The sequence below is a fragment of the Scomber japonicus genome, chromosome 7, assembly GCF_027409825.1.
Source record: "Scomber japonicus isolate fScoJap1 chromosome 7, fScoJap1.pri, whole genome shotgun sequence".
Taxonomy (NCBI): Eukaryota; Metazoa; Chordata; class Actinopteri; order Scombriformes; family Scombridae; genus Scomber; species Scomber japonicus.
This window is the reverse complement of record NC_070584.1, coordinates 12,724,098-12,751,720: the sequence shown is the minus strand read 5'-3', so window position 1 is coordinate 12,751,720 and position 27,623 is coordinate 12,724,098. Positions and strand designations below refer to the sequence as shown.

At 41.8% G+C, this 27,623-nt stretch overlaps 1 protein-coding gene across 1 annotated transcript; it reads right to left on the bottom strand.

Annotated features, from left to right (window-relative positions):
• Positions 1–1,210: 1,210 nt before the first annotated feature.
• On the bottom strand, positions 1,211–25,687 carry fgf22 (fibroblast growth factor 22). Its single transcript, XM_053322381.1, has 3 exons — positions 25,315–25,687; positions 3,076–3,179; positions 1,211–1,405 (listed from the first exon to the last, which is right to left on the bottom strand). The coding sequence occupies exons 1-3, from the start codon at positions 25,685–25,687 to the stop codon at positions 1,211–1,213; spliced, it is 672 nt and encodes a 223-aa protein (XP_053178356.1).
• Positions 25,688–27,623: the final 1,936 nt, after the last annotated feature.

Here is a 27,623-nt window from a genome sequence, read left to right as displayed (position 1 = left end):
CTTTAACCAGTAGTTTCAGTCCAGTATATCCCAAGCAACAAGGAAGATGTGGAGGCTGTAGCTATCTCAACATTGTTTTTGTTTTAATAGTAATAAGCCCTTTCAGACTAAGAAATATCACTTCTGTGTTGTGTTGCACCACATACTTTCCTTTTTCTTTAGTTGAACATCTAAAATGGGTTTTGCTGTCATTTGTCTTAAAGTCACCCAAAAACAGCTTTACAGATGATCCTGTAAAATTTCCATGTACATACAGAGTCACACAGACAGATACTGTAGCCAGACAGAAGCCTGAGGATAGCATAACTCTACTGTGTTGAACCTTATTACCGAACATCATTAGAAAACGGAGAAAATAACTTAAAAGTACATATAATTATTCTAATTCTACAAATGTTACAAACCTCAACAAATGTACATTTACCATATTTTCTCTAACAGTGGCCAGTATTCAATTACAAGCTGGGTCTCCAATAACGGCCGGGGCCATGGTCAACACAAGTAAATAAATGCAGGCCCCAAATACTGGCCGGGGGGAAAAAAAGGATGGATAAACTCATGGTGCCTGTTATATAATGTGCATGCTAGTTAAATAGTAGTTACCTCAATGTCACTCCAGTTCGATGTGTACATGCAGAGACCTCTAATGTAGAATATATTCCCACTGCTTTTATTTAATAAAGTCAACAATATACATATTATCACCCAATGCCAACTTACACAGAGAGGGGAGGGGGATGGAGGAGATGTGATATGGTTTAAATATGGAGATAATGGCGCATATTTTAATACAAGCATACGTCTATGAGTATGCTACCTGTATGCTACAAGTGGTGCACTGCCATATGTTGTGGGTGGAACTTAAAGTATTGTTCTGCATGTTAGATTAAGTGGATTACTGTAATTACTAGTAATGCAGCAACAAAAATTTGACAGAGCAAACAGAAGAAGATCAGAAAATAATGTGCTTTATCAAACAAAGGGAACTAGAAATAATGGCCTCTCTCTAATATAAGCCTGTTTCCAATAAAGGCCTGATAACCATCTGTGATTGAGGTAAATAAAGGCCCCGGCCACTATTAGAGAAAATGTAGTACATGAAATGGAGGATGGGATAATAAAAATAAAGATTGCCATCATGGCTAGAACACTAGTGTGAGGTGGCTGGTGACCCAGCCACAGTTGCAGGTCAGAGTTCAGACTTGGGCAGCTAGGACGGAAGCATGGGCAGGAAATGAGTTGATGGGTGTCTTCGTCGAGCCTTGTGACCTCGCCGAGGCTTCCCCCGCCCATTAAGAGACACAAACATCTGCCTGCCGCCATGCTTCCAGCGGAGGGAGGCATATGTGTTGTAGCCGTTCTCCTCAATACGCTCCTTGAACTTGCAGCTCGGGTTGTATTTCACCTATAAATAAAGACATAGAAGTTAGTATAAGTGAGTTTAGCTAAACTTAATGGCTGACTGCTATTTCTGCTGTACTATACTCAGCCAACTTCCAAGAAGTGAACAAAAGTTAATGGGTGTTGTTCCAGTAAAATATTTTCCAGGTTTCCAGTTAGTTGTTATTGGGGAATTTGTTTTGTTTTGGAGTTTTTCCATCACAGAGTATTTAGCTTGTCTTGAAAATACCACAGTGGAAGTGTTTGGACTTGAAGTAAAGGGTTGCTTCAATCAAATCAAAATAATTAAAACATTTTCTCCTTAATCTGTTGGAGGTTTTGAGATATCCATCTCTAAATCGTCTTCTTCATCAATCCAGTACAGTGATGGTCAATAAGTTTTCATTTGTGCTCCTCAAAACATTAATGAATGACAGGTGGAATCCCCCAACAGCAAAGCAGCTTTCCAGAAACAGTGTTCTAGTTACTCAGGATAATTCACAGACCTCACAGTTACGTTTTCATGGATCTCTGAAACCGATCACAATGAGGTCTGTGAGATATTCTGAGTAACTGGGTGGCTGATACTGGAAAAACACATTGCTGTAGAGTTTTTGAATGTCACTCCTTCATGCATTGAGCAGCATGAACCAATTTCATCATGAAATCTTTGGAAGATAAAATTAAAACTATCTGCATGACTGTGTGAGAAAACAATTCTTTCTGATTTGGGTGAACTGATCCTTTAATGTTAACATAATGTAGATGTGAATTTAAAAAAGCTACTTTTTAAAGTCTACATCCACGTTAAAATATGTTAAAAATCCTCTGTCTTGTCCAGCTTTTAACTCAAGTTACCAGTTTGACTAAAGATGTACTGATTTGTAAAGGTAACACAATAGTCAGTACTCAGCAAAGCCACTTTCCATGGATGGTTACCACTTCTTATCAGATAGTCTTGAGAGTCTTGAAAGATACTGAGGTGACAAGAGATTCTGCTGCATTCCCTTTTCTAGATGACTATCTCATTGCCATAATGAGGCTGTGATAGCATCAAGATGGTATGAGCCTGACGTGATTCACCTGTCTTTTTGTCATTATGGGAGGATTCAGACTTTAGTAAAGGTATGAGTCCTCGGGTCTATCTATGTCTTGTTTACTGTGTAGCTTGCTGAAGGCATCTGTCTTATCACTGCTCGCTGACTGATTGCCTGTCCCTGATTTCTCCTCTTCTAAGATGTAAATTCATGAGCTAGACACCACACACCTCAGGTCTGATGTGCGGCTGACATTAACAAAGAGGGGTGAATACTTCTGAAAGCTTGCTGTACAAAACAGCAATTGGCAGATGGCACGCAAAGACTTTTAAGGGAGCCCAGCTGGCTCTTTGTCATTGCTGGTTAGGTTTCTTTTCTCTGCTATCTATTTTGACAGTGGAACAAGCCATCTCAGGCTGCAGGTATCATCAACCATGGCCCAGGTGTACAGACATGATTGATAGCAACACTCTGACCTTTCTCTGGACTTTCCAACAGAAGATTCCTGAGATTTCTCTTCACTTAAGCAGAATCAAACATGTTTGGGTAGGCACTCATTTAAGACCCCTATACATATATACCTCACCCGCTCCCCCCTTCCTTTACCAGCCCTCCCATCTTGACCCCGTGAAACAATGTTGCCAGGTTGTATACGCACCGATCCAAAGAGCGTGCCTTTCTTGGACATAGCTAAGTACAGCCCGGTGCTGACAGATTTGATGGCAACAACTCCCACACTGACAGATCGGATTTCCATCAGGCCTGGAAAATAAAAGAGAGAACAAGAGTCTGGGTTAGCAACATCTAGCTTTGGGAGTTTCCCCATCAAAAGCTACTCTATCATTAGCGATTAGGATACCAGACAGCCATATGCTCTGGGGAGAGAGCCCAAGACAAGAGAAAACACACACACACACACACACACACACACACACACACACACACACACAACTGGCCCTTAGAGAGCTTCCTTTGTGAGGAGACCAGCCGAGCTCAGAGAATTTAGAACAACAGGATAAGTTGGATCATATCAGAAAGGACAGGAAATTATCATTATTTTCTCATAAAAGCTTGAATTGAACAATTTTACAAGTGCACAAGTATCCTCCCTGAACTACATAATATTCCTCTCACACACACACGCACACACACACACACGCACACAGACACACACACACACAGACACACACACACACCGTGTCTGAGCCTGCACAGCGTTCTGACTCCAGATGTGACACTCCACCCTGATGATGTCCAATGTTGTTTACTGAGGGACACAAAACCCGTGTCTGCTGGCCACTTAAGCAGCCTCTCTAACTCTCTTCACCCCATGAATAAGCTGGCAAGTTTGTGGGCTAATTGTTTCCTCTGGGCACTGATTGCAAACAAGTCCCATGTGGCTCACTCTTGATCTGGTTTTTGTGTGCATACAAAAATAAAGGCACGCACCCATTGTCATGGCTACGACAGGGAGATGTTTTGGAGATGACCTGAAGGCTTACCGCAGGGTCCTGAATAGGAGCTAATTAAAGGATAAGAAGCTCTCGTTTGGATGACTTTTCACTTGTACCTTCAAAAGCACCCTGATGTGGCCTGCTATCTGATCAGAGCACGAAATCTTCTTTCTACGCCCTTGAAAACTAGGTTTATGCAGCGAAAACATGTCATTTAGGCACTGCTGGATATTTGTGAAAAACAGATTGTTGGCTTTGGACAGACGCTGTAAACACAGCACCGGATCAAGGTGCTGAGGGACAGAGTGACCGAGAGGTGGTAGGAAATGGAGTCATAAAAGCAGCAGTGGACCACTGGCCACCCAACTGATCCCCAGCTGCTTTGGTACAACCGCAAGTCCTGAACAGGGCAGCGACTGAGTTCCTGAACAGTCACGCTGGTTAAAACTGTTCTGCTATGAAAAATAAACGCACACACAGGTGCTACTCCCCCTGCACTGCCATTTTTTCCACCTATTTATTTATGCAATTCCAGCATTTTTGTTCGAAAAGGAAGGTAACACTGAATTTGGCGTAAAGGCTCGACTTAATGTGTTTGTGGTTGAAATAATAAGTCAGGTATACAGGGTTCATTTTTGTATCTAATAGCTGTAGCTGCCTTTAACAACACATTATTTAGTGGACAGCTGTTAACGTGATCATACTATTGCTGCTTGTCTTTTAAAGGGCACATCTGAAGGAATCCAAAACTGAAAAACACACATCTGCTACTCCCATCATACTAAAAAACACTTCTTTTTCACCTTGGAATATCACTAGTCATGCTTACCAAGTGAGATCATCTACTTTTAAGCATGGACACAAAGACTAAAAACAAAGGGAAGGTAAACAAACACAAACTCCTGTTGAGTGTCTTTCTTCTCTGACAGGAAAATGAAGCACTGTGTAAATGAAGCACTCGCTTTGCTCACTTCAGCTGCAGGGAAGTGAGGGAGCGCCTCAGTCGAGTCCATCCAGGTATCAACCCAGCTGCACCCACATCATTCCTCTGCTGCCTCTGATCCTCCGAGAAAACATTAACACTTTGATGGCAGCCTTCTCTCTTTTTTTTCCTTCTTCTTCTTCTTCTCTCTTTTTTTTTTTTTTTTTTACGAGCTGTGTTTACAAACACCGGGTGTGCTATGGTGGCACCTGGAGCGTGCAAGAAACTCATAAGCAATTAGCTGAGGCCCGACTGGTGATTGGAGCGCTGCAAGGATTTATGGGGGATTAGTCCAGGCCAATGAAAACCGCTGGTGCCTGAAAGTGGTGCCAGCAGTATTTGCCATTATTTACTGCTTTGAGTTCCAAGCACAGTAGGTGTGTTGGAAGCATGTTTGTCACATCTAACACATTACAAGGAGTTGGGTGTGAGCAGTCACATTTCCTTTACTTTAACATGTCAGGTTTAAAACACAGATTTTACTACTAGAAAATAGACTAAAGTGCAGCAAAATATGTTGTTAGGTTTACAGAATAACCTCATTTATAACATGAACACCAATAAAAAGGGTTCTTCTGGGTCATAGCTGTTGCAATAGGTTTCTAATTTTCATTTTCAACTAACTAACCTATTTCCTTTATCTCTTTAGGTCTCATAAGTACCTTACATGTTATTTCATATGTGCTGGTGTAGCAGCCAGCAGCAGGTATAAAAGATCTGAGAACATGAAATAGGGATTTCACATTGTTTCGAGGAATCACTTGGGCTCTGGACGCTTGACCACACATCTATAAAGGCCAGTTAGATCCATATAACTCACAGTCCCCGCTTTGAAAAGTCATGCCATTGTGTGCAAAGCCTGAGAAATCAGAGAGAGGTATTTCAAGCTATTAGAGGGGTTTCCTAACTGCTCAAATCATTGCACTGGAAGGCTTTATGCTGAGTTTAGGTTTCAGATGTGCATAAATGTACTGTCATGTTGATACATTTTCATTTTGAACATTTATTATAAATCTCTTTTAAAAGCTGCTCAGAGATTTGATTCGTTTTTCACAAAATCCTTAAACAATGCAACATATCACAATTGGACACTCATGTCCCCACGTAAGACCAACTAAAATGTAGGTCCTTTGTGCCATCTAACATATTTTAAGTGCTGTTTAGTGCAGTTATCACTAATATCACATATGCTTTGGTGTCAATTAAGAACCAATTTTATTTAAACAGACAGGCCAGAATATGTAGTTTGCTTATTTTAAACTTCTTATTTTAGTCTCTTTGCTAAGTTGATAGAAAATTAAAGTATTTGAAAATTGCAAATAATTTTCATTCAAGAGATGTTTTAGATCTTTTGAACAATATCAAAATAAGAAAGAAGAAAGAGGAAATAATGGAGACAAATTAACTCTTTGTTCCTGAGTTGCATTGGAAACTGAGGGTCACTTCTTCGCCGTGTTCTGCTGAGCAAGTATCAACTGATGGCCCTATTGAGCTCATGAAAAAGGTACTTTTGGCTTCCCACTTGCAATTGGCAAGATCTCTTAACCTTTGACATGTTTTGGCTGGGACTGTCAATAAGCTCAAGCTGCCATTACAAGCAAATCCTGCACTATACATGTCTAGTCAACTGTGGACTTGCTATTTATTTCTCCTCTATGGGATTTTTAAAAGCACAGAAAAAGTCTTTTACCCAGTCTTTTTTTTTACTCTTTCTTTTCTTTCCGTAGCCCATTTTTTGGACGTTAGCCCATCGTCAGATCATTCAAGCCTTTTCTGACCTTGGAAAAAAAAAGGCAGAAAGGAAAGAGAGAGACACTCTCACGGGGTTCCCTTTTGTCAGACTCATGGTATGGGGGAGGAGGAGGGAGCGGGTACAGGGTGAAGGTGCTGGTTTTAAGATGGGGTTTTCAGTGGTGGGGGCGGGTGCTTCCAATGGCTGCTCCCCCCAATAAGTCTTTGTTACTCACCTGAGAGGTGAAGAGCTAGACAAGATCTTATTAATGACCAAGGGTTTTGAATAGGGCTCTGCAAAGTGTGGAAAAATGGTTCCTTCCATCACACATTTAAAGCAGAAAAGAGTGAAAGACTGAGCAAAGAGAGAGTGAGAAAAAGAGATTTGTCTGCCCCTTTCCTCCTGTCTTCTTTTTGTTCCTTTCCCAGGTCTTTAATTTCTTGGGTTGCCCCCTTGAGCAGCCCTCCATGGCTCAGTGCTTGACCAGAGCAGAGCCTGGGAATCTTGGAGTTCCCGCTGTGCTCCTGCTCTTGATTGACATACCTTTTCAATTATTTCACAGTTTGCTTGCTTTTTAAACGAAGAGGGCCCTGTTGTTTTTTTCCTTCTGCCCTCCTTTTCAAAACACAAGCTTTTCATGTCGGGTCTGGGCTGCCGGGCCTAATGGCTGTGACCAGCACCTTTGATCTGCCATGACCCCCTCGAAGGGTCTGGTACTGGGCGAAGCAGCCGCCTGTGTGTATCAACTCAGACAAAGGCTGCATCACTCACTATTGCTTTAAACACCTTGAGAGATTACCATGAGAACAGGCGCTGTATTGGAGGCCTTCACAGGTGGTGTGATATGGAAACTTGCACATTAACCCTTTAATGTACAGTAAAATACCAACCAATGATTAGCAAGGGCTTGAAGGATGGTTTTGTTCAGTTAATTTCAGAAGGAAATGTTTAACCTGCATACAACTTACACTGTCATTACAATCATATTCAACTAGACATTAAATTAAGCATTTAATATGCTTTCAAATGCTTAAATTGCAACAAGCCAACATTATAGCTTCAAGTGTTGCAGGTGCTGATGGATGCTGATTTACAAAACCTTTGAGGCCTGACACCTCTCTGTCTGTCACACATGTCACACAGTTCTGCTTCAGTATGCCCCATATGAAGTGATTGATGGACCTTTTAACAGTGTCTGAAAACTGCTTGCCAATGGTGGAACCAGTGTCTGACCATTTTTGCAATTTTAGGAGTCAGATTAGCAGCAATTAATCTGAGGTATGAAGGAGTGGAAGCAACCAGGGTTTGACATTCTCTATGTAGCTACTTTTGTCACTTGTTGTATGTATAACTTGAGAAGAGACTCTTCAAAGTTATGCATTGTAATTACCACAGGTACAATTCATTGTGTTGAGAGTTCCTTGAGAAATATTGTGAAGGAAGTGGGATGCAGTAAGGAGAAGGCTGTGATGGAAGTTTTTTCCCCCTTTTCAAAGTGGCCCTTTTGCCTGTAGGTATGGTCTCATATGACCTAGTTTGTTTTAATCATACTGAGGCTTTCTAATGTACGACAACAACATGAATATACAGTAGACCATATATAAAACACAACAGAAATTCCTGTTTGCATGTGATTTTTCTGAATATGCTTCAATTAAAAAGTGATTTGTTTCACATAAAAGAGGGAAAAAAGTCATTTGGGTCAGTTTTACCTGCAGATTGAAAGGCAGCCAAATAAAACATAAACGATTGCACACTGCCCTTTCACTTAGGCAATAAAGCACAATCATGAAATTGATTTGGGGCAGAGGTTATTGTTCACACCCTGACAACATAATGTTGTCAGGGTGTGATCATGACACTGCATGTGGTGACTGATCAAATCCAAGACAAAAGGTGTGTCCGAATTACTGCTTCTGTTGCAATGGCTGAGGTCACACTGAACATATAGATGATAAACGCTTAGTGCTCCTTCTTTTTCAAACATGCTGTGAAAGATATACTGTCACTGCTGGTTCCATTGACTTTAGATTGGGTCTGAAACTCATGCATGCCTGTTACCTTCCTAATACTTTATGTGAATGAAAGAAAAACACTTTATATTGATTGGTGGATGACAGATGAAGGAATGCCTTGACAGGAGCCTCATATACTAAGAGCCTGATATGTCTGCTGTGTGGCACGTGATAGTGGGTCAGTGATGATCTCACTGTGGTAAGTGGCTGATATGAAAGCTGATCTCCAATTTTCTGTGAAATATGACAGTGCTGCTGAGACGGTTAGAGATCGTCTACAGGGAACACAGTGTGCTGGTATGGTTAAATAGTTTACAGTTTAAATATTATTGTGTAGTCTTATCCCTTATAAATGACATTTTAAATCATTTCAAGTGTTTGTTGTGAAGGTAAACTCATGCACTAAAAGTGACAGTTGAGCTACAGCTATACCTACTTTTACTTTAAGGTGGCTCTGAATATTTAAGGTTTACAAGTGTGATTGGGGCTAAGTGCACCATCACCAGAATGCCAAAATAGCAGCATTTTTATGTTTGCAGAAGATATACGGACAGTCTTTTTCCATTATCCCTATGCCCTTCCATCCGTACGGGTGAGCATATGACAGGGCAGATCAGGAAAGCACAGAGAGGAACAGCTCAAATCAGCCCAATACACACACACACACACACACACACACACACACACATACACACTCACAATCACACACAAATTGAGTGAAGCACTAGAGTAAACACAGTCCTGATGAACCATGACTGTAGTGGTTGACTGAGAATTTCTTTTGGTGGGGTATACTTTATCAACCAAACTTTTGACCTCTGGGAGAAATCCATCAAGTGCACAGAGCCCTTGATTAGCAGATGATGTGGAATCCCACTAAAAGGACTTCAGTGGGAATAAACAGTGTCTATTCTGAGCTATGGTCTAATGCAAATCAATACACATTAACTGATGACTAACAGATGGGTATAATGGGAAATCAACTGAATATTCCTTTAAAGAAGTAATTCATATTATATTTTCTTTGTTGCATACTAGCTAACTCCTACACCTGTGTGCTACTTCTACTATCATGTAGCAGCTGCACCAGGTTGTGTTTCATCTCCTGCAGCCACACAAGCCACCGGTCTTTGGGATTTACTCAAGATAGGTGCTCGACAGGTTGTCAGTGTAATAAGACACAGGTTTTCTATCTTTTGCTGTAGCTTGATTGATAGTAAACACTGTACAGTTCATAAAAATAATAAATAAATAAAAAGTATGACAACACATATTATAGTCTCACTATCTGTGAACACTGTGTCTGTGACACTCAAGACTATCTTCATCAAGATAAGAGATAGGATATACTTTTATGTATTCCAGAGAACAATTCGGCGATCAACAGAATCAACAGAAAGATTTCCAAGAAAAACAGATTTCATATAACTGAAAACTGATTGATCTTGAAGCACTGTAGTTTATGGACTTGATGAACTAAAGTGAAAAACACATGCACAACACACAACATAAATGATCTGCAAGGAACTCCACTTACACAAAATAGAATTATTTATCATCACTAAATTACATAAAGCATGAAATCATATGACACCGCTCTTCAGACTGAAACTTATCGTTCATTTGGCCACACCCAAATGAGTGATGTCACAGCAGTTGTTTTATATCTGCTTTTTAAAGGCAACATTCCTGCTTTGATATCACTGATTGGGGTGCCACGGTGATTTTATGCCCGGTAATGATTTGATCTTAACCCATACTAACATTATGAAATGAAGTCTTTGGATCATATTACTCTCTGTGCCCAGACAGGATAACACTTACATCACTGTACATTAAATGCAATGCAATGTACCTTACAATTCAGTTCCTTACTATTTGAGGTTTACTGTCATTGTAACGTATGGCCATCATTTGACATTTCTTTCAAGTTAGAATATATTATTTCCATCACTGAATGTTCTTCAGCTCTCGAACGTGAGTTGGAGTTACTTATTAACCTATAGAACCATTAAACTTTTTACCCTGTTTTTTGTTTTGTGGGGGCATTAAGGTGCACTTAACATATTGGTAATGGTCAGAGGAAACTATGTTGATTAAAGTGAAGGTAAACTGACTTGGTTAAAGTAGGAGAGTGGATGTAGAGGGAGAAAAGTGGAGGCTTTGCTACACTTTCATTAATAAAACACCATGGTTGAGTCACTGTCCACAATGTTTCACACACATAGCGATGACATGATGACATTTATTTTTGTTTGAATAAGTGTGATCAGGCACAATATGATGCAATACCCTGGTTGATTTAATGGACCAACCAGTGCTGGGCAGCAATATAAAATTTACAGTCTCATTAACAGAGGCTGTGACTGCCACTCTGAGAGTTCTACTGTTCCAGCAGACGATTTGTGCTTTGGTCTATGTGTGTGTGTGTGTGTGTGTGTGTGTGTGTTGTGTGTGTGTTGTGTGCAATGGTATGTGTCTGTGTGTGAGTGGCTCTTTGTTGCAGAGCAGGGCAGCTGTTGCTCTACAGGCAGCACCTCCCTCCCGTCCTTCATACTGTACCTGTCTTTCTCTCTTTCCTCCTGTCTCCCATCTGCCAGCCTGCTTGCTTTTCATTGCCCGTCTGTCCCTCACTCCACTATAGCTCTGTCCTATACTTGGTCTCTCTCTTTCTCTCTGTCTCTCACAGTCTGGTTCTTTCCCTGCCTGGGTCACCCCCTCCTCTCCCTCCCTACCGGCCTGTCTGCTCTGGGTCTCCGGACATGCATCATACCTATTAACTCTCACAGGACTGGGATGATTTATTCACTTCTTGCCAAAGCCATGAGATATGTCAGCTCTGAAAACATACACACAAGAACAAGACTGAAAGGGTGACTGAGGCAGACACTGATTACACTCAGGGTTTTTTTTATCGTATTTGCGATAGAAGAAAGAAGATTAAAAACAAGGTATGAAGGTTAAGAAAAATTCTAAGTAAGTGAATGAACTGTCCAGCCTTCACTCTGATCAGCCACCATGTATTAGACAGAGCAACACGACCAAGCCAACATGACGAGTAACCTGGCTCTGAGATCTGATTCTCTTCCTCAAATGAACTCAGACTGTCTGGAAGCCTGAACTGTGTTTTTTTTAAATATAATTTAGCTCTGAGTTCATGGACAGTCAACTCATGTTTGCTTTGATCAAATAAAAATTTAAACACACATCATTTAAATAACAGAAAAGGAAATAAGAAACAGGGTTATTTTTGCACCCTCTTTTTTCTTTCTTACACACTTGAACTTTCACAGATATAAACATGCTGTCACTCTCTAAACCACTCTGTACACACAGTGTGCATGTGTGTGGTCATTTGAATAGGCTATAACTTTTCTCTTCACCTTGAGGATGTAGGACACAGGAATACTGGTCTGCATGCGTGTGTTGTCTTTGTGCATTTTTTTACACAACACACGATGTGACCCGCCCAGTCAAAAAATAAGGACCATGGATAGAAAGGATGGGAAGAAAAGAGAGAAAAGACTGGCAGAGGGCTGGTTTTGCCCACATATCGCTTGCCGTTCCCACATTCCATTAAAATCTCTGGAGGGATGAGAGTGCAGATGAAACTGATAACATTATTTCCCCCTGTCTTTTTAATCAGTCAATGTACACATCCAACAACTTTTATTCAGCAAATGGTTCTTGTTATTATTAATGAAACCAATAATAACACTTATTTGGAGATACTGTAGTGTGAAAGGCATTTGGTGTAGTATACAGTTGTCTCAGGGATACCAATCTCTTCCATTACTAAATGACAAAATGTCATTGATAAAGAACATGGTACAAATTATGAAAGGAATCTGGAATCAATTTGAGAGACTTTTTAGAGAAGTGCACGCTCTCAAAGTTGTATACAGGCTGGTCTTCTGCCTGTCCCCCTGCCTGGCAGACTGAGCCACTGAGGGAGGTGTAAAGCAGTAAATCTACTTCTCTACAAGGCCCTGGTCTACAGTTTTTTGAGCCTGTGAACAAGCCACATGGTGGTGATCTGCTGAAAGCTGACTCCCACACTCCGTCGGCCCAAGCACCGGCCGCAAGGGGTGACATTCTCTCACACACAATCCATTGGCTGGTCCTCTTTCAGGACTCGCGCTCGGCCCTGTTACCCCCACCCTTTCATACGGTGCTGCTGGGAGAAGTACTCCAGGGATTAGCCCAGCCAGGTCTTTCAAAGGCCATTAGAGCAAATTACAGGTATCCTGTTACCAAAACGCTGGGACAGGCCAGGTGAGGGGCGCAGAGGCCAGGCAGGAGAGCAGGGGTCAGCTTGGGACAAAAAGACAAGGCCACCCTGGGCCCCACTCTATCGGAGTGTCTCCCTGGCTCCACAAACTGGTAGACCTGCATCTATGAATGGCTCACTTGATGGGACCTCAGAGACATTGTCTCACCACCGTAACTTTAGCCTTTTTTTTCTTAGTAAACCCCCCACCTCCACACCTCACTCTCCCCACCCTGGTTTTCTTGTCTTTCGATTGATGTGGGCATGACTTTGCCCAGATAAATTATTGCACAGAAGTACTACAAAACAGGAGAAAAATTCAGTAAAATATGATGCACAGCTCTGACTGCAATGCATCAGTTGATGATCACCTCTAGACCTTGGTGTTGTGAGTATGACCTAAATGTTCAATCATGTAGCTACACAACATGCAGCACACAAAAAGCCCTGCCTTAGGCCAAAGATTTAATTTGAATTACATTAACCATTCCTTCTTCAAGTCTACATTTAAACTGTAATGGCAACCACACAGCCATTAATGTGTGTTCTGTCGATGAATCGGTATGCTGCAGGCGTCATAAGACTGATGCAGTTGATAATGTTTTGGAGATGGCCACAGGGAGTTCCGCATCCTGCCATTTTCTCTAGACTACTCACACACATACACACATATTCAGTTGCACACATGCCTCTTGGCCACTTGTGCAGGCCACACAAATACACAAATATGCCTCACTCTATCCCGACTGGTGGATGACAATCTAGTGGAGGAGTTGCGGAAGTGTTTCATTAGCCAATTACCGTTGGTAGATAAAGCCTGCGTTCCCACAGTCCACAAGGCCGGGGGTCAAATGTGACCAATTACCCTCCATCTCCTCACAGGACAGATTAGTCTCTCTGATTTATCCCTAGACAGACTTGCCCAGTACTCAAGAATCACCATCCACATCTGGAGATATCTATGTGGGGAGGCAGTGGTGTGTGTGTGGTTGAACACTGCTTTTACAGTCAATGATACAGTGGAAAGAGGAAGGTATAGTGAAAGACAATGACAAAGCTCTTAAAGAATCTCAATTGGACTAAGACCACTAGGAGGTTAAAGTTGATCCCAGCACTGAAATCTCTTCTACTACACACATACATTCCCCATTAGGCAGTAATTAGTGTACCTGCATGTCCTGTCAGCATGCACTCCATGGTACATAGCACTAATTTCCTTGGGCATGCTAAGCTGTGATTGTATGTAATGGAACATCAATCAGTTCATTAGGAACCTCCAGGATGCTGAATCAGAGGGCAAAGACCCTCCACTGATCAAACCCCAAATTTATGAGCATGGTGGGGGCAAGCGAGCCTAAAAAGGTAACACTAGAGGACAACCCGCAGGGTGGGTGAGTGGTGGAGGACTGGTGTAGTGACGCTAAGGAATAGCAGAGGTGAAAAAGGTTAACGAAGCCCACAGTGTGCGTCCTGCTTGGTTGTCTGTGCCTGTGTGGTTCTGAGGGGCCACAATCTTACCGACAAGAGGCCTTTTCTTTAATCAAGGAGGGAGAGAGGAGAGGGCAAACTGCCTCCAAATCATGCATCACATCCATAACAAGCGAACGGCAAGCTATCAAAGGCTTCACAGACAGTTACGAGCAGATCTGCCCGCCGAGAGCTTTGTGACTCACAGCTTCTGCAGTTTCCTGCGCTTTGGTACCCAGGGAGAGGCAGGCAGGATAGTGGGATCCACATTATACTGAGGTCATACCCCTTTGCCACTAAATTGCAGTAAGCTGTTGTGTTGCATCTGTGGCTGGTTTGGTTGGCTGTCCAGACCAGACTTAGCCACTCTGAGTGGAAACATAATCAAGAGAAAACAAAGGCCTTGTTTACAGTTTCCTATGCTCATCTTCACTGAGATCTCGACAGAAACCTCTTCACCCAGTTAAGACGAGTAGTCATCTATGAACAAAACCAATATAAAACCACAGTGAATTTACACTGGCCAATATTCCAAAAGATTAGTTAGCTTTAGAAGCTATTAATGCCTCTTGATTCCAAAATCAAGTTGTAGATAAACAGTAAACTTGCTGAATTTGTCTAGAATAACAAGTTTCCAGCTTGTAAAGCGCTTTCATGTCAATATCCAAATCGCAATTACACCTGGTAAATTCGGATTTATCACTGATGTATCCAATTTTGCAGCACGGATGTCTCAAATTGGCCAAATTCCCTTGTCAAAGAAAATTAAACCCAAATTAAATGGACATAGTGTCATATTGTCAGTGCATGATACTTTTTAACACTAACATGACCAATTCTATGATCATGAAACTGTCTTGTTGGAGGTGAATCGTTCCCATTATCCATCCAACATCCGCTTTGCCTCTTCATGTTATTGACTGTGGTATCTTTTTTGGAAGACTTTAGAAGTTTACTGTTTTTCTCTGCTAGTTTCATATTCAACAGCAGATCCGATTCAGTTTGGAGAGTACTGCCAACTACATGTGCGTGCATGTGTGGCTCAGGTGTGCAGTGAGGTTACAGTGAGTGAGCACCAGGACACAGAATATTCTCTGTGGCCTGAGCTTGCCCCATATTTACATTATTAAAATGAGATGAGCATACAGGGAGGTGACAGAAGGCACAAGAGCGAAATCAGGGCTCTGTCAGAGCTGTCACTTGCTCCACTGGCCAAAGGGCCCTGACCTCAATCCTATCCACTGCAGGGGAGGAGAAGGGGAAATGGAGACAGCAGGAGAGAGAGAGAGATGGTGATAGGTAGAAAGTGGCAGACAGACAAAAAGAAGGAGACAAGTGGATGATAGTGAATGATATGAGCATACAAACATACATAGAGGGTTATACAAGAGGTTTACACCAGAGCAGCCTCTGCCTATGAAGGTGAAAGAGTTTAAATGTTATTGATCACTGCAGACTTAAAGCAGCAGAGGTGTCAGTCCACTTTTAATATGAAAACCTAGATTTTATCTCCTTGAGTCATCCAAAATTAGATGTTAAGTTATCTATCTAGAGCCAATGTCATACTGTATATGACTCTTTAAATTTATGTCTACTTTCTTATTGTCTGAGAACCAAAAATTAGCCTGAGAGTAAAAAGTGATGTACGGTGTGGACTGTACTGCCTCAACAATATCACTTCGTGCCACCCTCTGCGTTCTAATGAGGAGCATGGTCTTCCAGACAACACCCATGTGCACTAGTCAGAACGCATGCAAACACACACGCGTGCATCTGAATTGAGTGCAAGGTAAGGTCTGGTTCATATTAGCCATTAGGGAGAGGAAACGCACATCTTTTTCAGTTTAGGGTCCACTTCATGCTCCTGCAATGGCACAAGCATAAACACAGGCCCATGCATTCTAAACGTACGCACACATTCAAAGAGTTCTGACACGATACTCACATCCTGCTCGCATTCGTTTAGTGAAATAGCCTTAGAGATAAAAAGCAGGTATGGGTGGATGTGTGTAATGCAGTTCAGAGAAGAAGCTGTATGGTTTCAACCTGTTGGTATGCACGGACCTGCACTTGAGTTGCTGTTTTTAGCCAGCCACATTTGCATCAATTATCTTACTTCTACTTTCAGGAAACGCGTTTGCTAAACAGTTATTCAGTCCAGATAATGACTTCTCTGCTTCACTCTTAAAGGCACAAGAACTACAGCATGGAGGCTGTTAACGTAGCAGAACAAAACACTTTCAGATTGTTTGCTTTTATTCAAATTTCGTCAAAATCCAACATTACTCACGTCGTTTACGGTTCAATCTGAGATAGTAGATGTACCCTGTTTTCACCTATTCGTCAGCCCATATGGTTTGCATTTTTAAGTTGCCACCCATGTACTAGATTGTGCACGGTCCATATTCAAATATGAACTCTGAACTCTGCTGGTATATGGACTATAAATGGAATGCAGATCATGTGAGTACTCCAATCCCAGACTGGGGGTTTAAGATTCGAATTTAAGAGTTTGTTATATTTACGAGTTATAAATTGCAATAGTGTCAGCTTCTGTATGATTATGATTGACTCTTTGAACTGCATATTCTCAGCGCTATATTCTACTTCTAGCTGTATGAAACACAATCAAAGTCATTCATTATACTCACTACCTCTTTGGTCTGGAATGATTTCTTTTTTAATCGTTCTATCTACTGCTAACCCAACCAGCCGAGGTAGATGGCTGCCCACCTAGAGCCTGGTTCTCTTCTTGTTAAAGGGGAGTTTTTCGCCAAGTGCTAGCTCAATGGAGGAATGTTGGGTCACTTTGAAATAAATGAAAGAGTACAGTCTTGACCTGCTCTATGTGAAAAGCGCCTTAAGATAACTTCTGTTGGGATTTGGTGCTTAACAAATAAAATGGAGTTGAATTGAATAGTATCTACTACTGGCTCACTATCATGGTCTCATACTGTCTGGCATTGCTTAATGGGACAGCAATGTTGGTTCATCGTGCTGCCACTTTCGTCCAGGCTGAAATATCTCGACAACTGTTGGATGAATTGCAACGATAATTCATGGTCCTGATAGTAATGATTTGGATGATCCTACAACAGTACCTTTAGCGCCACCATGATGTTGACATTTGTGGTTCCAAGTGAACAACTGTTGTATGCATCAACATGAAATTTAATGCAGGCATTTATGGACTTAAAAGCTAACTTTGTTGATGCTCTGACTATTAATCTCATGCCATCATTAGATAAAAATGATTAAATATTTATTTGACATAAAATATTGCTTTTCTTTGTAATGAGCATTACAGCCTCATAGAGCTGCTAGCACGACTGTAGAGTCTTCTTTGAAAGTGCTCTAAGATAAGAGCACAGGAATACATGATGCAATATCTGCTTGATAAGAAATGTTAAGATTTTCTGATTAACTGAACAGATCAGACAATTATTGTAACTTAATGGATTTCCAGGCATTGCACTTGGATTTTTATTACTTAATTGCCCGAGTTGTTTGTGGCTGACAGAGAGAGAGAGAGAGAGAGAGAGAGAGAGAGAGAGAGAGAGAGAGAGAGAGAGAGAGTGAGAGAGAGAGAGAGAGAGAGAGAGAGAGAGAGAGAGAGAGAGAGATTAAAGTCTATTCAAACACCATGAAGCTTCCATGTGCTCCTGCAGCTTACAGTTTCACAGACAAAAGGGCAGGGAGTTCCAGATATACCTGAGTGTCACCAGTGAGAAATACGGACACGCCTGATTTTACTGACTCTTAGTAGTTCCTTTATGATCTGGACCAAATCATACTGTGGGGGATATCTGTCTTTAGGGCAACAGGTGCATTGCATTCCTGCTATTATTGCTTCCCAGTCCCAGGCTCCTTGTGATTTTAGGTTAAATTTGTAAACCTTTAAACTCCTGTAGCCAGTCAGCCGTAGCTGTATTTAGGGATGCCAAGTTGTTTCTTTTTTCCCCTGTCTACAGCAGGGGTTCTCTTTCAGCTTCTTTATTCCTGGGCCAGTGGTTAAATGCCTTCCAAGACATGATGTCTGGCTCAGTTTGAGCAGGGAGGTGAGAGGCTTTATTGGAAGGGTCAAAACAAAACCATTAATCTGTCTTGGTCTATCTAAGGTTGAGGCAAGACCTGTCACCCCTGACTCAATGGGCTGATTGCGTCAGTTTGTGTGTGTGTGTGTGTGTGTGTGTTTGTGTGTGCGTGTGCGCGTGTGTATGGTCCGCGATGTGATGTGTGAGCTGCTCCTTGGTGAGTATTTCTTTTGGCAAATGATTTCAAACGTTGTGTTGCATGAGTAAGACTAGCTGGCCGACTGTTCCCAGATGATCTAATTAATACTTATTTTACACCTTTCACAAAAAAAGCACGCTTAGTAATAACTGCACTAATGTCCTGTTATTAAGGAAAAGGCCAAACTCTTCATTCCCATTTTAAAAACATACTGCTTGGCTAAGGCCCTGTGCAATATTGCATTGCCATACTGTAATTAATTGTGGCTCGTTACAATGGTGTATAAAGCACCTAAATCATTGGCAGAGTAGCTTTTGGACGGCAACAGATAGTCTGCTCAGGGGAAAATGATGGAATATAGATGCAAGTATAATGGTTATTTTCTCTGGCTCAGGAAATATTTTAAGTGTTAGCCATAGTCCTGCTGTATTACACTCTTAAATTGCTTTATGATGTTCACACTATTTTATCCTGCAAGAATTTAGAAACTGATATATTTAAACATTGTATTCAGAGTCTGTCTTGGGTGTTTTTTACAAGCTTTTCAGAGCATCAGTGCGAATCAATTGCTTTAAGGTCCAAGTAGCTGGTTACTGGCACTGTGAAGTTCTCTCTTTTGTGTTCCCTTCACACCCACAGGATGTCCAGAGCTGTGGGATGTTATAAAAGAATTGGCTGCTGGAGCCAAAGTCAGACTCTATAAACCTGCTGATGAACCCAGTAAATCCCAGAGAGGAGCTGGAGCCAGACTGGTAAAGGTTGTTAGCTACTAATTGCTACATTTCTAGAGCCCATTCATGATATCAAACCCTGGTGGCAGAAACCAGGGATGCTTGGCTAATTAGAGTGACACTGACACTCTTGTCCTGCAATGTTCCCAGGACAGTGTGTGTGTGTGTGTGTGTGTGTGTGTGTGTGTGTGTGTGTGTGTGTGTGTGTGTGTGTGTGTGTGTCTGTGTTACTGCGTGGGGTTTAAGATGCATGTTCAACATGTATGCACACACCTGTGATGTTTTATTTAGCTTTTGACCTCTTCATACCGGGAACAGCTGGCAAAGGGTCAATTTTCATTTGTCTCCCACAGGCTAAGGCCACTGTCCTTATTGAGGGGATAATAAATGCACGATTCGTGGGATTTTACCCTCCTGCTGGCATCCAAAATGTCCACGAATGCCCTCTCAGTTGAGACGACCCAGAGGAAACCTTACATAATGCCTAATGAGCAACGGGAAACGCTCCAGCACTCCTCCAGCCTTTAATTTCCACCTCAATACTGAGCAGAGCACGCCCCAGCCCTTCTCCTAGCCTCATTAACATGTGTATTCTCCCGATTCAAAACACCAAAGCACTTCCTTCAGCCAGGTGCTTCCCTCTTTAGCCCCTCCAGCCCTGGTGCTGTTGATCCAGTCACACATCCCTGTCTGAGCTCTACCAGAATTAATGGTGAGTCATGATCAGGATGTAGAAAGGCCAGGACAGAATAAACTTTCTTGCACCTTTAAAATGGCAGACAGCGCAGAACAGGCATTTTGTAATGTCTGCCACTTTGGCATGTGAATGCTATTGTCCCCAAACTGGGGCCTAAAGATATAGCATGAGCTGTTGATGGAGAATTGGTTTTGCAAGGTCTGATTTTATGTTAATGTAAATAAAAGAATATCCATATGGAAAGCTCCCAAATATATTTACAAATAGAAATATATACTCACTTGTCAGATCTATAGTTACATCTATATAATATGTATATGCAATATGTCCTACATTCCTGAAGGTTATAATGTCCAGGTTTTATTTGATTTGTGCTCATTTATTTTATGTGTCTTCTGTTTTAGTTTATTATGGTGGCTAGTATAAAAAATGATTGGTTAAACATGTTTGAAAATACACTTATTGGCTCAATTTATCTTTTTTATTCAATATGAATAGCATTCGGTTAACTTAGCTTACCATTGAGGCTGTCAAAGATTTTTTTTTTCTGCCTAAGAGCATTTGTAAAGTTTATTTTTGGAGTCTTCGCTCATTTCCTTTTCACAGTGAACAAAAGTCTTCAGGAAGTCACTGCACCCAGCCAAGAAACAGTCCCACACAAAACCGAAAAAAACCCAAATTGTGCATTTTATACTTTTTTTTCCAAATTAAACAAAAGATACAATGTGTTATTTGGTGAACTTTAAAGGTGTTGTTAGTTTAATTTTGTGACCTTGTGAGCCAAGCTTGCTATTTCCAGTCTTTATGCTAAGCTAAGCTAACCCTGGCATGAAAGTGTTATCGATATTCTCATCTATCACAGTCTAACTATCATATGGATAAGTATATTCCTCAAAATTTCAAACTGTTCCTTTAACAAGAGCCTTTGTGAGTATATTACTGACTCATCTTAAGTGGAAAATAATGATAATTGCTTAAGACTGCACTAGAGTGAGTTTACAAGAAGGATATACTGATCCATGTTGCACACCCTAGCACATATGTTTGTCACAAAAAAAGGAATTGAAAGGATCCTAATCAAAAAATGTTTTTTATTCAAAAAATTACTATTGGCCAAAATACCATTATTGAGATTGGTATCAGTTCATACATTGCATGTAACCATTAGTGAGCAAGTTCTATATTTAAATGCAAGAATGGTGAGCTCTGATATTCCCATAAAATAATAAAACTGTTTTCTTTTCAACAAAATAATAATTATCTTTAATTAAAGCTACAAATCAACCGATTAATCCAGAATGAATCAGGCGTAGGATATCACACTAAAAATGTACAAAAATGTACATAGTTTTTGTTATCAGTTTATTTTTTCTGCGTATTCTCATCCCTGCCAATGCTGTCAAACTGGTCACACCTTTTAGGTGGATAAAGTCATCTGTCTGCAGCACTCGTTGTGTCTTTTCCAATTTTCGAATTCTCCTCGGTGAGTGACAGTTTCCCCTGTCTACAACAAGTTTGAATAATTTCCACAACATTTTTCAGTGGGGTGGAAGATTTTCTTCCCGTGGGCCTCATCCAACTCAAATACACTCATGAACTCGGAAAACTCTCACATCAAACAGCGAGATGTTGCACACCAAGGGAAATTTGGTAAACACAACACACCCTGGCTGTGAGAGCTACACGGCTGTAGAGGCAGAATAGAGTCTGGCCGCGGTGACTTCTGCGATTATAGTGGTGTGGTGAGGTGACCTTATTTCCTAAGGGTGAATGGGCTGTCACTACCTGGAGGCTGCACAAGTGTTTGATGCCTTCAGCCACACACCCAAAATTTAACAGTCCATCCTTTAAAATGGGCTGAAAAAATATATATGTATGCAGAGCAGCATGCCAACAAGAAGACCTAAGAATTTGTAAAGCGGAATAGAAAGAGATGAATAAACAGAACACAGGCTTGTAAATAAAGCTATAAAATTGCAATTACTCTACATGTGTTAACTGAATTTGACTTAAGTGACTGCATATCAAGCACTTTATTCCGTACTGTATTCCATTTACTGTGCTACTTAACCTCATGATATGCTGTCACAATTGATCATGAAACGGTTGCTGGGTGTGCCCGCACAGCTGTTGTGTTGTAGTACTGTCTAATTAGCGGTCTATGACCGATGACCCAGGACAGGATATGATGCGTACCTCTGGAGCTTTTGTAAACACATGGGTATGTTTTTCCCCTCAATCATTTTCTACTTTACCATAGGTCAAAAGAAAAACATGCCGAGGCCCTCCTCTTCGGGCCCTTAAAGTTATGTACTTTGTCTCTTCTTGTGGCTATTTCAATTAGCTATTTTAGTAACTTCTATGATTAAGTGCTTTGTAGTAATAGTTGTATCTATATTTAAGGTCTTTAGTGTCACAGACTGTAGTCAAATGATAATATCATTGTTTAGCTTGTCTGATTTCTATCTCTCTGGTTTGATTAGCAAACGCTTTAAAGGACAGATAAGCCAGATTCCGATAACAAACTTCAGGAACAGATACCTGACACCTTAGTGTCTGTGTGTTTTAATGTGTATTTGAACATATTTGTGTGTTACATTTTTCTTGGAACACTTTAGACATGTTATTCATACCGGTTGAGCCAGTCCTGTGTCTGCTGATGAAAGATTTTGAAAAAAAGAGACTCAGTATCTTGTCTGTCCTTTAGTAACAATTGAAAAGGGCATTTTAATAACTTCTGTTCAATATAGTTGCAGGTAATACAAATAGCTTATAATTCTCATAATCTAAAACTCAAGACCAATTGACAAAAATTCACTCACTCGCTCACTGTTTTGCATTTTTCTCTACCTTCAAACCTGTCCACAATCCCTCAGTCAGATTTTCTCCCTCTCGCCTCTTCCTTCAGCTGTTCCATGCCACTGTTCCACTGGGATTGATACAATATTTTCCAACGTCAATTAGCAGAGAGAGCCTGTTGACTAATTCCGACTGTTTTTGCACCTGAGAGGGAGTTGGGAGTTGGGGTTGGAAAAACTGAGTGGGGTGGAGGTGAGGGTTGGGGCTGGGTGTAGCAGGCAGAGCTGTCAGGGCAATATAGCTGTGTCGACAAGAGTGTAAGGGCAACACAGAGGACAGAGGAGGGGTCGGCCAGACTGCTGGGCATTCAGGCTGAGGACAGTCCTGACCTGAGCTGCAGTAGGTTAAACTGTGCTCGGTAGTGCTTCATCTCGCACAAGCAAAAACAGTGTCTGTGCATGTGTCTGAACTTGTGTGACAAATATTCAAGCATGATTTTGTGATACTTAACTTCAGTGGGCGTTATGCTGATGTTGCAGTCTAGTATCTGTGTCACTGTGTCCTGTCATTAAATATGTACAACTTCCTGCTAGTCCTCCCACTCTCTTCTATAGCGTGGTCACCGTATCGGTATCAAGAAATTATCTGGTTCAGGAGGCTTTAAGTCTGATATGATGGTAGTAATGGTAGCCTCACAAAGAAACAGAGTGAGACCTCAAAATGGCCTTAAAATAGATCTGTCTCATTGTGAGGCGCTACCACAGACTGACCACAAAGTATATTTTGTTCAATTTAAGGCTAAGCCTACATGACCACTAGCTTGGCACTGTGCTCAGCTCAGGGTGCAGGTACACATCCTTGCGCTGTGTGAGCACAGAGAGAATCGTTCTTTCCACCAAAGGAAATGAGAAGATGATGGCTGAAGTGTATGAGGACATTACATGTAAGAGAACTGCGCTTTTTCATAGAGAGCCAATGCAGGCAACTAAGCATTAATGACATGACCATGGCAAGAAAAGGCATGAATTTCACAGTCCTCAGGCATAACTTTTGCTTCTCTCCAAAGAACACTTGTTTCAATTTAAATTCCCTCATGTTGCCAAATTAGTATTGCTATGACTCTTATAACATGACTTCTGAAGTGTCAAATTCAAGCAGAGTTTGGGACTAATATTTTATTATGGTAGCTGACATATATTACCTCTAATATGAAGGAATAATGTCCCAGCTTGGATAAGCTCATGGGTCCAAATTTAACACCATAATAATTCATCACAACTTGAATTTCTACCAGTGTGTGTGGTTTTAAATGATTCTGCCAGGTGACTAATCCCGACAGGTTAACAAATGTCATCCAGTCTGCAACTTGGAGCTTATTGAAACAGTGGCAAGAGACTGACTGGCCTGTTCGCTGGATGCCGCAGCTGCTCCTGCCCCCAGTAGCTGTGTGGAAAAACTCTGACTCACCCACTTGTATAAAAAGTCATTAACGACCAAATACATAAATATTACCGTCAAAGGCATAAACGTCTCTAAGGACCATCCAGTCAGTCAGTCAGTCAGTGACTAATGGAGAGGGAGGTCAGCTCATGACCAGAGTCGGCTCATCTGACCTGGTCAAACATCTGAAAGACACCCATTGATGGACACACCGAAGAAGCACAGCTTCTCTATGAAACTCCTCTTCTCAGGTGTCCCTGAACCACAGATTGAACTACAGGCTTACCAACAGAATAACCTATGTGGATCTGCACATACTAAACACAGTGATCATGTTGGGAAGTGTCTGAGCAGGTGCTGAAAGGCATAATGTGGTGCAAAGAAGAGCAATAACGATAGGATACTCCGTGTGCACAATTTCCGGAAAAATGTGATGGCAAAGTGCCTCGCAGAGAAAGCCCGAATGCCTCTGCAGGTTTCATTTCAAAAGGCAAACTCACCCGCTTTAGATTGAAGTTACTACTTATTCACACATGCATGCACACAGAGAACCAGCTCTTTTCTCTGGAGCTTACATCAGACTTCAAATGTATGTCTCATTAATAATTACTAATCAAACTGTGATGGGTATAAATGAGTCTGTGTTTGTGTTTGTTTCTGTGTACATCTGCTACTTACAACTGATGCACTTTCATCACAGTTTTGACAAGTTAATCCCCAGTGACCCTGTAGCATTTTTTCCAAGCCCAACTTGCATTGCCAACTGATGCTCAATGTCTTTCCACAAGTCAGCTTTCTTGTAAACTCAGTGCCGGCTGTCCCACGAGGAGCCTAAATCCACACTAGGGTATTCCCTTCTTACCTAGCAACGCATCTCTCATGCTCTAAACACAACACAAATAGCTCAGCAGCGATACAACTGCAGGATATTCCTATGCACTAACTATAAAAAAGAACAGATAAGAAAGTCCAACAATAAAAATAAAAGTGAGAACGTCATAGGGCATCCTATCTGCTTAATGACACTCAACACACTTTACAGAACACAGAAGCACTCTTGCTGTGCCAGCTACTTACTGTCTGCGTAATTTTTCCGCCGAGTGCCATCCACCTTGCCTGTTTTGTCAATGCAGAGGAAGAACTTGTTGGCAGAGTAAAGCCGCCGTAGTCGGACGTCACCCTCTAGGTGATTGTAACTGCGAGTGTGCCTTTCCAATGTCCATGAACAGTTGATGCCACTCGCCAGCACCTGAAGGGGTTCATGCCCTAACCCAGGAGGACAGGCCCCTGTGGCAGTGCCAGCGGTGACCAGGAGCAGGGTGAAGCATGCCAGGCAAATGGAGGCTGCACTGGGCAGGGGAAGAACTCGCCCGGCGAAGGCTGCAGTGGTGATGGTGCCAAGAGCAGGTTCAGGATAGAGATGAGCTACGGTCGGCGTCCATCTGCACATGGTGGGTCAGACTCCCAAGGTGCACCTTGTGCAAGCTGTAGGCATGCTGATGATCAGGGAGATGTCCCAGTGGAGGGATGACAAGAGAGTGGGTGTCCTGATGAGAGAACGGAAGGGAAATGGCACTCACAGCAGACCCTCTGGATGTCACCGATGACCCAATTGCTCTTTGGGAAACATGGGATGACAGAAGGCCTTCCTACAGCAACCAGCTTGTCAGAGTTTCCCCAGTTGTCATCGTCTCTCTTGTTGTTTGATTCTATTTGTCCGCTCCTTTCATATAATGTTGTAATTTTATGAATCCACTTTTAAAAGTTCCTCTCTAGTGGTGCTCCTGGTTTCTGTTTGTTCTCCTCCTTGGACTGAAGTCTTCTTTCCCGTTCCAGAGATAAAGTCCTGGGATGTATGGTGATGCGCATGTATGTGTTTGTTTGTGTGTAAGTGAATGTGTATTGATGTGTGTGTTACTATGATTAAGTATGTGTGTGTCTTTGTGTGTGTATGTGTGTGCGTGTGTGTGTGTGTGTGCACCTTGCGATGCTCTGCTCTTTCCAGCTGGAGAGGAACAAGGTGCCTGTCTGAGCTGCTGACCCGTGGCTGAGAGGGAGTTGAATGAGTGTTGGTGACTGTGCGTGTGTGAGTGTGTGTATGTGTGAGTGTGTGATACTGAGAGAAAGAGAGAGGCAGAGAGAAAGAGAGGGAGTGAGTAAGTGAGTGAGTGAGTATGGGAGGGAGAGAGCTGGTGTGTGGTTGCGACAGACAGAGAGAGAGGCAGTGAGAGTGTGTCTGTATATGTCAGAGTGAGCGGCAGTCAGCAAGTGTGTGTCAGCTAGCATGGGGCAGTGAAGCAGTAAGTGAACGGCCTCATGCTCTGCTGTGTGCAGTCAGCCAGTCAGTCAGTCAGTCCTCTCTTCTGTGGAAGCACCGGCTGAGTTGTCCTGCATTTTATTCTGGGCAGGGCCAGCATCTAGGGGGTTGAAAGGAGAGGGGTGGGGGGGTGAGGGGGTGGAGGGGTGGGGTGGGGCCACAGCACTCATTCATAACCATTTCAAACATAGGAGAAAGCCTGCATCAAGAACCATCCCCTTTTCTATTCTCTCTCCCAAAAGTTTACTCTGCGAAAAAAAACAAGTTTCTTTTTCACCTGAGGATTTTATTATCTTCTTTTCATGGTCACACCTGGAAAGAGTTACACCCCTGTCCTATCCCATGACCTCTGGTATCTCTCCTTGATGTTAACAGTGAAGCGTTTTGTAGCACGGTCAAATCAGCTCCACTACTGTCCACAGAGCCAGCTAAGAGACCGTTTTTGACACCTTTGCTCTATTTTCTTCTCTGTGGCCACATGGGCCAAATTAAGGAAGCCTTTCCTTTTTTTTTAACAGCTGCTGGTTTGAATCATCAAGCAGTCGGAAACACAGAGCTGGTTGCGGGAGTGTCAGCAGAGTTAGTCCAGATGAAGCCTGAGAGACTTTCAGATCACCTGCGTTAATATTTCAATGAAACACCCTCTCTGATCTTTGCCGTTTAATTTGGGAGAGCCGGACGGATATGAAGAACACCTTTTTTTGTGACTTCCCACACTCTTGTCTGTTTTTTACAAGCTGTGTAATTAACCTGTTAGGGCAAGGCATTAAAGCTCAGCTACAGCATTTCAGTTAGTGATGAGTTTATATTATTCTTAATGATATGAACAAAAAATACATTGTTAAGTTTGGCATTTTCTCACTTTCTTGCTGTGAGTTTCTTAGGATCAATATGAAGCAATAGCCAGTAGCACTATTAACTTAGCTTAGCAAAAAGAAGTTCTTGAAATACCTAGCCTGTCTCTGTCCCCACAATGTTCCTTGACATAACCAGAATTGTTATTTGTATTTTTTTTACTATAGTGTGGTAATTACTGGCTTTTAAGGTGCTCTTAGGACAAAGCCAGGTT